Consider the following 10,656-nt stretch of genomic DNA (forward strand, 5'->3'; position numbering starts at 1 on the left):
GGTATGCAAAAGAGAATTTATATCAATAACCTTAGAGATATAATGAAGCTAATGATTAACTTCATCTTTACACTTTATGAGAGTAAACTGTTATATACACCTAAAAGTTTATAAAGTTGTTCAGCCTTAGAGCTTGTTTTTTGCAGTAAATAGATTATAAGAAATTTAGATTCATTTGATAAATGATGAAAACTCAAGTGTTTATGTTTATAACGCTTCTATTGCTCTTAATTTTTCTACACTTGTTTTATTTGTTTTTTGTGTGTCAAAATGATTGGTAGTAAGTCCTTTGTATAAGCTTGAAAGTGTTTTTTCTTTAAGACACAATCCTTTCATCAAAGCACATTTTAAAGATATTTTTACATTTTGCAAGATACAATATTTGAATAAATATTTTGTTTCAATAATCACTTTATGAACTTATGGAAATACAACCATTCATTCTAAACGATATAATTTTTTAACTACAATATAAAAAGATAACCTTTTATATCTAAACTTTTTAATTGTGGTGTTTTTCAATTGTCTTTAATTTTAAAATTCAAATGTATTTTTTCTATATGTCATTTTATCGAAAGACATAACTATTTGCATGAAAAATCCACTTACAATCAAATAGTTATACTATATCACTCTTTATAACATAACCTTTAAATTAAAATAGTTTTTCATTATCTATCATAACTTTTTATTTTGAAAGCACACAAACAGTATCAATATCAAATTGTTTAATAGCTTGTAACTCTGTTGTGTAATATTTGATCAATGCTTTGTTCAGTACTTTAAATATCAAACATTGCTTCCTCAGCTAGTTTTATTGCCTAAGCATAATTCCATTTTCCTTCTATAGTCACGATGATTGAAAGCTGCTTGGGAATTACTCGAAAGAACAATCCATTTTCCACAGTCGACTTAATCTTGATATCTGGGGAGCTGATTTTACAAAAAAAATTTTTGGTTATAATTGAAGAAAGGAGATTCGAGCTAATTCTACTTGAAGCTTATACTTTTCAAGACATAATTCGTGTAAATGTTTTAGTTGTCCTTGAGAATTACAAATTTCAATATGTACCTGAATGCAGGTGGGATAAATATAATATTTGTTGATCTAATTCCAACTCATAAGGGCATTGGATCAACGAGCAGAGAAGCTACAAAATCTTTCAGGAGAATTCCCGAGAAGGTGTAGCTATCTCCATCCTTGTACGCGACATCTATTATGCGTGCAAGATTGATAATACGCATGAGGAGTGGCATTGGGACGTTGGTTGGATGGAGACATTCTTCATTTACATCCTTCCATGCCTCAGAAATTCTTCTGTAAAATTCATCTACTGCTTCTTGTCTCGTGGTGTCATGTTGCTTCATGTAACACTCCACGCTTGAAGCTACATGCCCTCTCTCTTGCTCAAACTGCATAGGAAGAAGAAGCATTCAAAGTTGAAATTCATGAGGGAAGAGAAGAAAGATAAACTGAAGCCAAGGGACGGTCAAAAAATTATAGACCTCATGGGAGACTATGTCGTCAGTGAGTCTGCAAATTATTGAAGAAGCTGTAATCATTTTGGGGTTACTAAGAATCCAATCAAAAGCATCCTTGGTTACAATATCCCCCATTCCAACAAAAGATGTGGTCGATAGAAGTGAGTGGGATGAGGTGACTGATGCAACTTCCATGTACTCTTCCATTGTCGGGACATACTTGTAGTGAAACCATTTGGCTTCAATCAGATAAGCTCTAGCTAGATCCTTCACCTGGTGAAAACCAATAAAATCATCCTCCAATTAAAATAGGTTTTTTTTTTTTTTGTCTGAAAAAAGGTAGTACTAAAGCAACAATCTCTTTTGGATTGTAAAGCTTAGCTGAGGCTCACCACTTCTTTAGCATAGTGCATCCGATACAATTTTCCTTCATCAATCATATATCCTTCAATTTCGTTGTAAACATCTAGGAGTGCCTCATAGAACACTTTCATGTACTCTGGCAGATGCTCTATTGCGCTGATATCCCATCTGAAAACAAAGTAGCCAACAATCAGAACTAATTTAGACCGAAGAAAATACAGTGAAGAAGGGAGTTCAGATACCGTACGTCTCAATTGCTTCAGTCAGGAGCTCGAGTTCTTTGATTGTACCATGCACATCGTAGATGTCATCAAGAATGGAAGCCATGGCAATTGCTTTGGTCAATATTTTTCTACCAAGGAAGTATTCTGGCTCAAAGTACACTCCTAAGATCCAGAAGTAACATTCTGTTATTCTGTCTCTGGCAAACGGTAGCTTCCTTGGTACATCTAAATCTTTCCACCACTTAAACCAATTCATTCTGATAGATTCAATTAATTGATTCCTGCAAGCATATTTTATCTTGATGCTCTATGTTTTAGAGGTTACCTTGCAATGTCACAGAGTTCCTTACGGTGCTCTTGTTATAAAATGTTGAAATCTAACTTTGCAAACCTTAATAGAACTTCATTGTGTAGAGGATCTTCTTGGTAGGAACGTATGTATCGATTGGCCTCAAGCCTTGGTAAGTTCTTATGGAGAGGTTGCCTTAATGCATGACTTATCTGTTTTGAAAGAGAGGAGGCTGAGGTTGCAGCCATGGACTGAAGATGAGTGGTAGTGAAAGCAAGTGCTTCTTCTAATATATCCTCCCCATGGACCCTTAAATGTGTGGCTTCATACAGGCTTAACATCCGTCGAACAGCACAGGTAAGGGTTTCTTTGAAGTTTCCTTGATCATCCTTAAACTTTTCAAACATGTCTCCTTCAAAATTCCAACAAAAATAATGAGCTGATGGTTGTTTAGTTGTGTCATGGTTAAAGCAGACTAGGTATCAGCGAACTAAGGGAACGTACCACATGAAATTCTATATCCATGTTGTCTAAGTAACCGAAATCGTAGAGAACTGCTATAAAGGTTGTCACTGTCATCCTGATCAACGCAGTTGGAATGGATAGTTTGCACTTGTCGCAAGATCTCATCAATCTCCTTTTCAAAATGGTAAGACACACCCAAGCGTTGAACTGAATCGATCAAGTCAAGTTTTGTTTCAGGCTTTTCAGACATTGCCATCAGCAATATCTGCCTCACTTCCTCCTTCAGCTCTTGGTGCTCCATTCTGTGTATTTCCTAGACAAAAACATTATATAGTCTCAGCCCCGCTCAAAACTTTAGCCCAAAAAGGCCAGAAGCATGCAGATATGTAAACATGAACAAACAAAAACATCTGTTCTTTTCTTTTGTCCTACAGTCTGCATGTAATACTTAGCAGCTTCTCCTCTAAAACATATACTTAAGTCTTGTGGAGTAAGGCAGGATTTTGCTTGCTAAAAGTTCCTTTAACTTCACAGAATAAAAGCATTAATTAGAGCTTGCTGTAAGATGTTAGTGTAAAATATATGCAATAAAATGCAACTTAGTTACCTCAACATTGGAGGCATATGAAAGGAAATAATCACCCCAAACATCAGGATGAAAATTAGCTGACCGATGATTGTTTTCGGTTTTGGAACATTGTGTAGGAGCACGAGCAGCAGCCGAAACCTGAACAGACATCCTGGTTTTTCCCAGTACTATAGTTTGTCTCTTACCAGTTTACTAGTTTAGCTAGCCTGGCTATTTTGGGGTGAAGGAGTTTCATGGACTAGAGGAATTTATAGACCTTTTGCAGGCTGGTGGCATTGTCACTGTGAATTACATGGAAATTTTTTTTTATATATTTTTGAAAATACAATATTTCAATGTCCAGAATGAAAGGAACGAAAACAACTTATCCTTAGAGGATAGCAACAAAATTTGATGGATGAGTTTTGCCCAAAGGGTAATCAAACATATATGCCGAAAGTGGAAATTCAGAACACAAACGTTAAATTCATCAGCAAATATATTTGCCAAAAGTAGAAATGTGTAAAAATTCTGATCAGAATTACTAAAGAAACAAGGACAATCATCATGCAAAAGCAATAAGATTTTACTTTATAAATCCTATAAAATCAGATTTTTTCTATCAATTTTTCTTTTTCATTTGAAAAAATGTTAGTCAAGAAAAGAACCATGATACATTTCAGTATTGGTCATGTATACTCTAGTTAAAAACATATTTTGATTATCTGATTTCATTCATGAAGGAGCTGCAGTACTAAGTGAAGAAGCATCATCCCGAATGTACTTCTGAATCAGAATTGTCTGACAGGCCATGTGAATGGTGGTCGGCAAGAATGTTGAAACCTGGAAGACAAAAACATATCCGGAATGTCTGGTTGAGAAAGCCTACTGTTATGGACCATGGTGGCATTATTACCACAATAAAAACCCACATGGGATAATATATAGGATTCTTTTTCTTCATTTTTCTTTTCAACGGGCCCTCATAGAGGACGTACCATAGGTTTAACATATGCCATGTTAAGCAATTAAGACCCATGCTAGCTAAAGTTGACAGAGCCTCAATGAATTGATTTGAACAATACCAAAAGCCCAAGAGAAAAAAAAGAATGGATTTGAAAAGTGGTTTTAATTTACAACAACATTGAGAAAGAAAAGAGGTCAATTCCTTCAATAAGAAGTACAGCCAGAACTGCTCCAGAAATGATCTTTACAGATTAAGAGCATAACCCTGCAGCTTCAATATTGCACCTGATACATCCATTTCAGAAGAATCTGGGGATAACCCTTTTTCAAGAAGTTCATTAGCTCTCTTTTGGTAATACTAGGCGGTCTTGACCTTCAACTAGCTTCGCAGATCGAATGACATCCCCAGTTCTTATCTGTGGTAGAACTTCTCTTCCAGCAGTTGTATATCTACCAGTTGAAATTATATCAGATGAAAATAGCTTGATCAACAAGTAATCCATACAAGTTCAGGCGTATTCCTGAATGTTAAGATGACATTACCCGAAAACTGAAAATTGACCTTCATCAAAGGATATGCCTCCTAAACCAGCCTACATAACAAGCAAATCATCAGCATGCAGCTATAACCATATAAATTGTAAGATATGTCTTGGACAGGAGAAGTATAAAGAATATGTAGTAACATTGAAGTAAAACTTACATTTCTTTTATCATATAGATAGAAGAAAAACTGATATGGTGATGAGTACTCCTCAGAGTCTTCATTGTGTGCCATAGCAACAGCTCCATAGACTGATAGTGGAAGAACTGGCAATTCCCCATCCTTCCATGGGAATTAAAAGGATAAGAATAAACATTAATGGAAAATGGTTATTAGCTCTAGTTTCTGGATATATCTAGAAATCACGTATGGATTCATACCTGCACGTTTAAGGTTGTTTTGTACAAAGGCTCAAATTGTCCTGATGGCATTATTTCTAAGGGAACACTGTAACCTTTCTTATCAAGACTATTTTCTGAGATAATAGCTTGATTAATACAGCTGAGTTTTGTCCCATCATATGCACCATCAATCACCTGAAGAATTGTAGTTCATTCTGTCAGGGGAGCATTTGCAGTCCAATCATTTCAAATGTTCTTCTTCACAAATATTGCAGTATGTTAACCAATTTGCATACAGGAAACTTGAATGATGTAAATCAGGAAGTCAATGAATAGAATAAATCCACTATATATTTCAGCGTTGCTACATTTATCAATAACAAATAGCTATAGCTCAACTAATGAAAGCTTTGCTCCAACCACTAACCAAGGTTGATTAGGTTTAATCAAGCGTTAGCGTATATGAGAGTATAGTCATGTTGTCATCCATACATGGTATATGAACATATACATATAAACCTTGAATCTTTTCTTTTGTTCACAAACCATTTCATCACTACAAAGTATCATAAAAAGTTTAATAGGGAATTCCATTGAAACTTAAATGATAAAGGATAAAAAATCAATAGCAACAGTAAGAAGTTTAACTACCTTACCAGTTTTGCAAAATTCCCAGTGGTTAGTGGTGCTGAATATCCATCCAAAACAACCTGAATTAATAGTTGATTATACGTTAATGTTAAATTCGAAAAAGTTCCATTCAACAATCAACACCCAATTAGCTAGCTCTCTAACTCTTTTGACCCAAAAAAGGAAAAAAAAAATGGCATAGTTAGCCGATTTAGAACAATCGCAATGGTCACTGCTTGTTTTGCCTGGGCAATACTAATTGTCATTCCATCATGTTAGGCCACGACCAAAAAGGTAGGAGGACAGCTTCTCATGATATGTATTAAGGACAATTAACTTAGGATATAGAATAAAAGATAATTAATTTAAGATATGGGTCATACATGTAAGAAAGTCATACACATACAGTCCACACAAAAAGACGTGCACATTATAACTCGCATGAAGGGCATCTAATAGCTTCTGAGAAAAGTAGCAATCAAGTAAAGTATTCTAAGACAATTAGAATACTTTTCATATTTAAGTTTTCTTTACTTGTTGATTACTTTGTTTGCATAACAAGTAAGCTTAATTTTTAAGACATTTATTTCTATATCATTTACTTTATTTACACTCCAAAAAAGTTTAGGATTAAAATACTTTCTTATTTAATTTATTTGTGTTATAAGTAAGTTTAGCATGGATTGTCTTTACAAATAATCCCTTTATATTTCATTATAAAATTGAAAAGGATAGAGTTTTTCCTACTCTATTCTTTTGAGGCATTTTATTTTTCAATGTATTATAGTCTTTAAGGTGATAACAGCAAAAGGAGGAATTAACATGCTGACATTTTTGTAAAACAGTCAGGATCATGAATGACCAACTAAGTCAATAGGGGTTGACCACCAATTGGAGAGAAAAACAGAGAGAAAAGAGAGAGAGAGAGGTGAAAGAGAGAATTGAACGTTAATTAAAAATTTGCAATTTAGTTAAAAGCAACATTAATTAACTTCAAAGCTCTTCATCTAAAATTAATAAATGCACATGGATCTCCAGCCATATCTGGAAAATAGTATTAATAACAAGCAATAAATTAATCACTATTCGGCTAAATGGCTGGTTCGCACACCTGAATTGTGGCAGCCTTTCTTGGTTCACCACCAGCTTCTGGAGTAAATGATGAACCATCTCCTTTCTCAATATTAAGTTCAACAACTGCTCTCCCTGTTAGCCTAGAGATCATAAATAACACCATTTCAAGTTAAAAGTACAGACGCTATCCGTTTAAAGCCTACTTATCACATATGCAGTCTTGCCTGTTAGATGAGACTTAAATCAATGAATATCACCATAAAGCAATGAAATACATGCAAAAGATAACTAGAAAGATACAGCAGTACTAAAAATTGCAGTTAGATATCGATATCGAAATAATAGAGTTGTTCCTGTAAGAATGTTATTTTACCATGGCTAATTAAGAAGTTTTAAAAGAATTAATTTGACCAACTTAATATCTGAGGGGAAAAAAAGTAGTCTCCATGATATCCCATGAAAAAGAAACTGAAACAATCCCATCAGATTTCAGGACATGCTTGTTGTTTTCATCAAGTATCAGTGGCCGTCCACATTACTACAAAATATATAACAGGTACTTATACATTTACCATGAAGCAATCACTTGCACAGAACAACTTTGAATATGCAGAGTTGTGTGATGTGTGACATGAATGAAAATGGGGAAACTATGGCATGCTTCAAATGTATAAACTAAACGTAGTTTTTTGTTCGCGCAAGTGACAACCCCTACATAATCGTTGTGAGCCTGAAGTACTCGGTTTAACAATCTTGTGCAACATGAACATAGTAATAAGATTATAAGAAGGGTATTGCCAAATCATGGACTTCTTCTGTAAAAACTGGAAAACATGTTTCACAAATGATAGATGTTTCTCAAATATACCAAAAAATTTATCTTTGCTTTGGTTTGTTACTTATTGGTCCACTGTCATCCAAAATTTGATAACCAGGACAAAATAAAATGCTTTAAACAATCAGTTTATAAAATATAAAAGTAACAACCCTCACTAAAATATTCAGATCCTGACTTCAGCTGTTGGAGAAGACTGACCTTGGATATTTCAAGTATTGCTCAGGTAACAGAAATGACAACCCTGGGGCCTGTTCCACAATAATAAGTAGAGATGTTAATATGCTCATACCGTTTTAGCAACATAAAACTTCACACACTGCCAACAAAATGGCTGCAGATAAAATTAGCAGCTATAATTTAAGGAAAGAAAGCCAATCAGTATGTTGATTTTACAAATATCTTATAGCTCTTAATGCATCAAAAATACCCACAAAGTATAACTGGCGACTAAGAGTTACCTGTAACAACTCCAATTCAGCAACAGTATCTAGTGAAGATGCAAGGCCAACAGATACTTTATCTGGATCCTGATCCTTGATACTTTTCAGGAGTGCTTGCAATCCGCCCTAGTAAACCAAGGAATACTACAATCAGTCCATGAGGTCTCTGCAAATAATCATGAATCCATTCATCAGGGAAAACTCATTCCTATCAAAGCTAAATTTACATAACTGAGATGCTGGACTCATATAGTGGTCAGAATCTAGGCATGATGAAAAGCAACCCAAGGATGAAAGAGCCGTTCCATTTTCTAACACTCTGACACTATTTTCTGGCCATAATCCATGCATTTTCTGACCCTATCACTTTACAAGCATAGTCTGAGTGAACTTTTGGCTCAAAAAGGAGAAATGAATTACATTCAAATGAGTTGAGGCCAAATTTAACAGACTTAATACTGTATTTGAGATTCTCATCCTGTTCTTGTTTTTCTTCCTTTAGTGAACCAAAAGGTAGCTTTGTAGTTAATTTTTATGAAACGTGATCTCATCAAAATAAAAGAAGATAGAAAACTATGGATGTTAGACACTCTCCACAGTACCTTCCCATACCTTCCCGTCAATAAGAGATGTGTAAAGCATTGAACCCTTCTCCCTTAGATCTGCAGGTATACTTCCTAAAATAGGATCCTTTCCATCAACTGCTATCTGATATTAAGCAGGGAGATTAAAATCAAAAGGATAGGGAAAAACATAGATATACTTGAACAAGCGTGCATAAAAAAGCTGTTTATGATCTTGCACATGGGAGGACAACAGAGAATGCAGAGCATGAAAATAAAAGATGAATTAAAATGGTGGTATATAAAGTGAGATCTGCAAGGTGAAAGAAAAACAAAAGACAAATTTACAAGAGAAGATGGTATCCAAATTATAGATGGAAAACAAAACATAGAAACAAATGAATTGCAACAGGGGGGAACAGCAATCTGCTCTGCAATAGAAAGCTTTGATCTGTATGGATGATCCTGCCTAAAGTTACTCAGCAAAATCATTGTGGAAACAAAGACAAGAAGAATAGTAAAATTCCCATAAAATGCAGGGAGACCTCTCAGACTAAAATGCAAATATTAAACAGCAGAAATCCCATGACATATTGGTTCAATTTGTTGAATTACACCAGGCTTCAAATTTTGTGGACTCCAGTGGTATGAGTTCTTTATCTTCTTTAAATTTTGTACAAAAGGAAATACTTGATACCTTAAGAGCTTTCTTCACATTACCCTCCATGCTTCCATAAGGCTTTCTTTGTGGAATCCTTAGCAGGTATGAAATATCTTCCAAAGAAGCCTAAAAGCAAAAGAAAGATGGTCAAAGAGGCTGATTAGTATCTAATTATACAGAATATGTGAACTCAACTATCAATTTACAACCTGTATAGCCTTCATGTTTGTGTTTGCTGGTATAGCCCTTCTTAAAGCAAGCTCCCCAGTCCTTGGAATCTTTGTTTCGGGAGAGTAAAGCACAGCATTTGCAGGCAAAACGGACCAGAAGTCCCAACCACCTAAAGGCAGTGGAGATGAAATTTGGGCTAAAATAAGTATCACAGCTACCAGACTCTCAAGTTTCTTTCCATTCATAAATGTTGACAAGTTCAAACTTGTAGGAATATTGCTCCAGGGTGACTGATCCTGCATCAGTGGAAGCCCTTTTAGAAAGTAGGACAAAGCTTGAAAACAGGAACTGGATTGGCAAAGAAGCACATAAAAGGTGAACAGTTGAGAACTATCAGAGAGAAGAAAATGTGAAACTGATAAGATAATTGAACAAATTTGTCAAGTATGTAAGCAAGTTAGGTTCTTCATTACTACTTCAATGTTCAAACTCCAGCCAAATTCCAAAGCCTTAATTCAAGTTATGGATGACATAGATCATGTAACATTCCAGTCACAGGCACATAAATATCTTTCTAACTGCAGACAGCAGTAATGAGATTTTCGAAAGAGAATTGAGAAGAAAGCAAGAAACCAGTCATTAAACACAATTGAAAATCAGAAAACAACATCAAACCCCACAAATTATATAAAGGTAAATCTCACAAGAACTCAAGGTGAAAAACGAAACCAAAAAAGAAAAGAAAAAACCCCAACCTTGACAAAGTCTTTAGAAACCTTGCACTGAAATTTAAGTTGAACTGGTCTTGCATTCTCTTGACTACGAGCTCGGCTGAATCGAAAAGCGAAATGGGTAGAGAGGAAATGCTGCTTTGGAGTTGAAGGAGTGAAGGAAAGAGTAATGGAAGAGGGTAAAGGAAACGCCATTGCCCAAGAAAAGGAAAAGTTGGTTGGTAGTTACACTGAAGAAGGATGGAGAGGTTTTGGCGCTCCTCATCTGGAAATATGATTACGTGGAAGATTTTGATTGGATGGTTG

The 10,656-nt window shown here is 35.0% G+C and overlaps 2 protein-coding genes across 2 annotated transcripts; both read right to left on the reverse strand.

Annotated features, from left to right (window-relative positions):
- Positions 1–1,119: 1,119 nt before the first annotated feature.
- On the reverse strand, positions 1,120–3,562 carry LOC110419363 ((-)-germacrene D synthase-like). The gene is given in 7 exon segments (XM_089784170.1): positions 1,120–1,413; positions 1,507–1,755; positions 1,875–2,013; positions 2,093–2,326; positions 2,395–2,767; positions 2,863–3,136; positions 3,431–3,562. Coding segments are annotated over 7 exon segments (1,695 nt in total).
- Positions 3,563–4,329: 767 nt separating this feature from the next.
- On the reverse strand, positions 4,330–10,562 carry LOC110419364 (Cyclophilin-like peptidyl-prolyl cis-trans isomerase family protein). The gene is made up of 12 exons (XM_021432373.1): positions 10,375–10,562; positions 9,658–9,915; positions 9,485–9,574; positions 8,837–8,932; positions 8,243–8,350; positions 7,983–8,032; positions 6,984–7,086; positions 5,899–5,952; positions 5,282–5,437; positions 5,061–5,183; positions 4,901–4,950; positions 4,330–4,807 (listed from the first exon to the last, which is right to left on the reverse strand). The coding sequence occupies exons 1-12, from the start codon at positions 10,543–10,545 to the stop codon at positions 4,696–4,698; spliced, it is 1,371 nt and encodes a 456-aa protein (XP_021288048.1). The 5' UTR covers positions 10,546–10,562; the 3' UTR covers positions 4,330–4,695.
- Positions 10,563–10,656: the final 94 nt, after the last annotated feature.

This window comes from Theobroma umbraticum, unplaced genomic scaffold (assembly GCF_002168275.2).
Source record: "Theobroma umbraticum cultivar Fairchild unplaced genomic scaffold, ASM216827v3 scaffold_67.0, whole genome shotgun sequence".
NCBI classification, from domain to species: domain Eukaryota; kingdom Viridiplantae; phylum Streptophyta; class Magnoliopsida; order Malvales; family Malvaceae; genus Theobroma; species Theobroma umbraticum.

Excerpts from the sequence above, each read along its gene's own strand:
- LOC110419364 (XM_021432373.1), bottom strand. The coding sequence starts at position 10,545 with ATGGCGTTTCCTTTACCCTCTTCCATTACTCTTTCCTTCACTCCTTCA. Across the intron at positions 8,933-9,484 it reads ATGTGAAGAAAGCTCTTAAG|ATAGCAGTTGATGGAAAGGA; the intron begins GTATCAAGTATT and ends GCTTAATATCAG. Across the intron at positions 7,087-7,982 it reads CAATACTTGAAATATCCAAG|GCTAACAGGGAGAGCAGTTG; the intron begins GTCAGTCTTCTC and ends TATGATCTCTAG.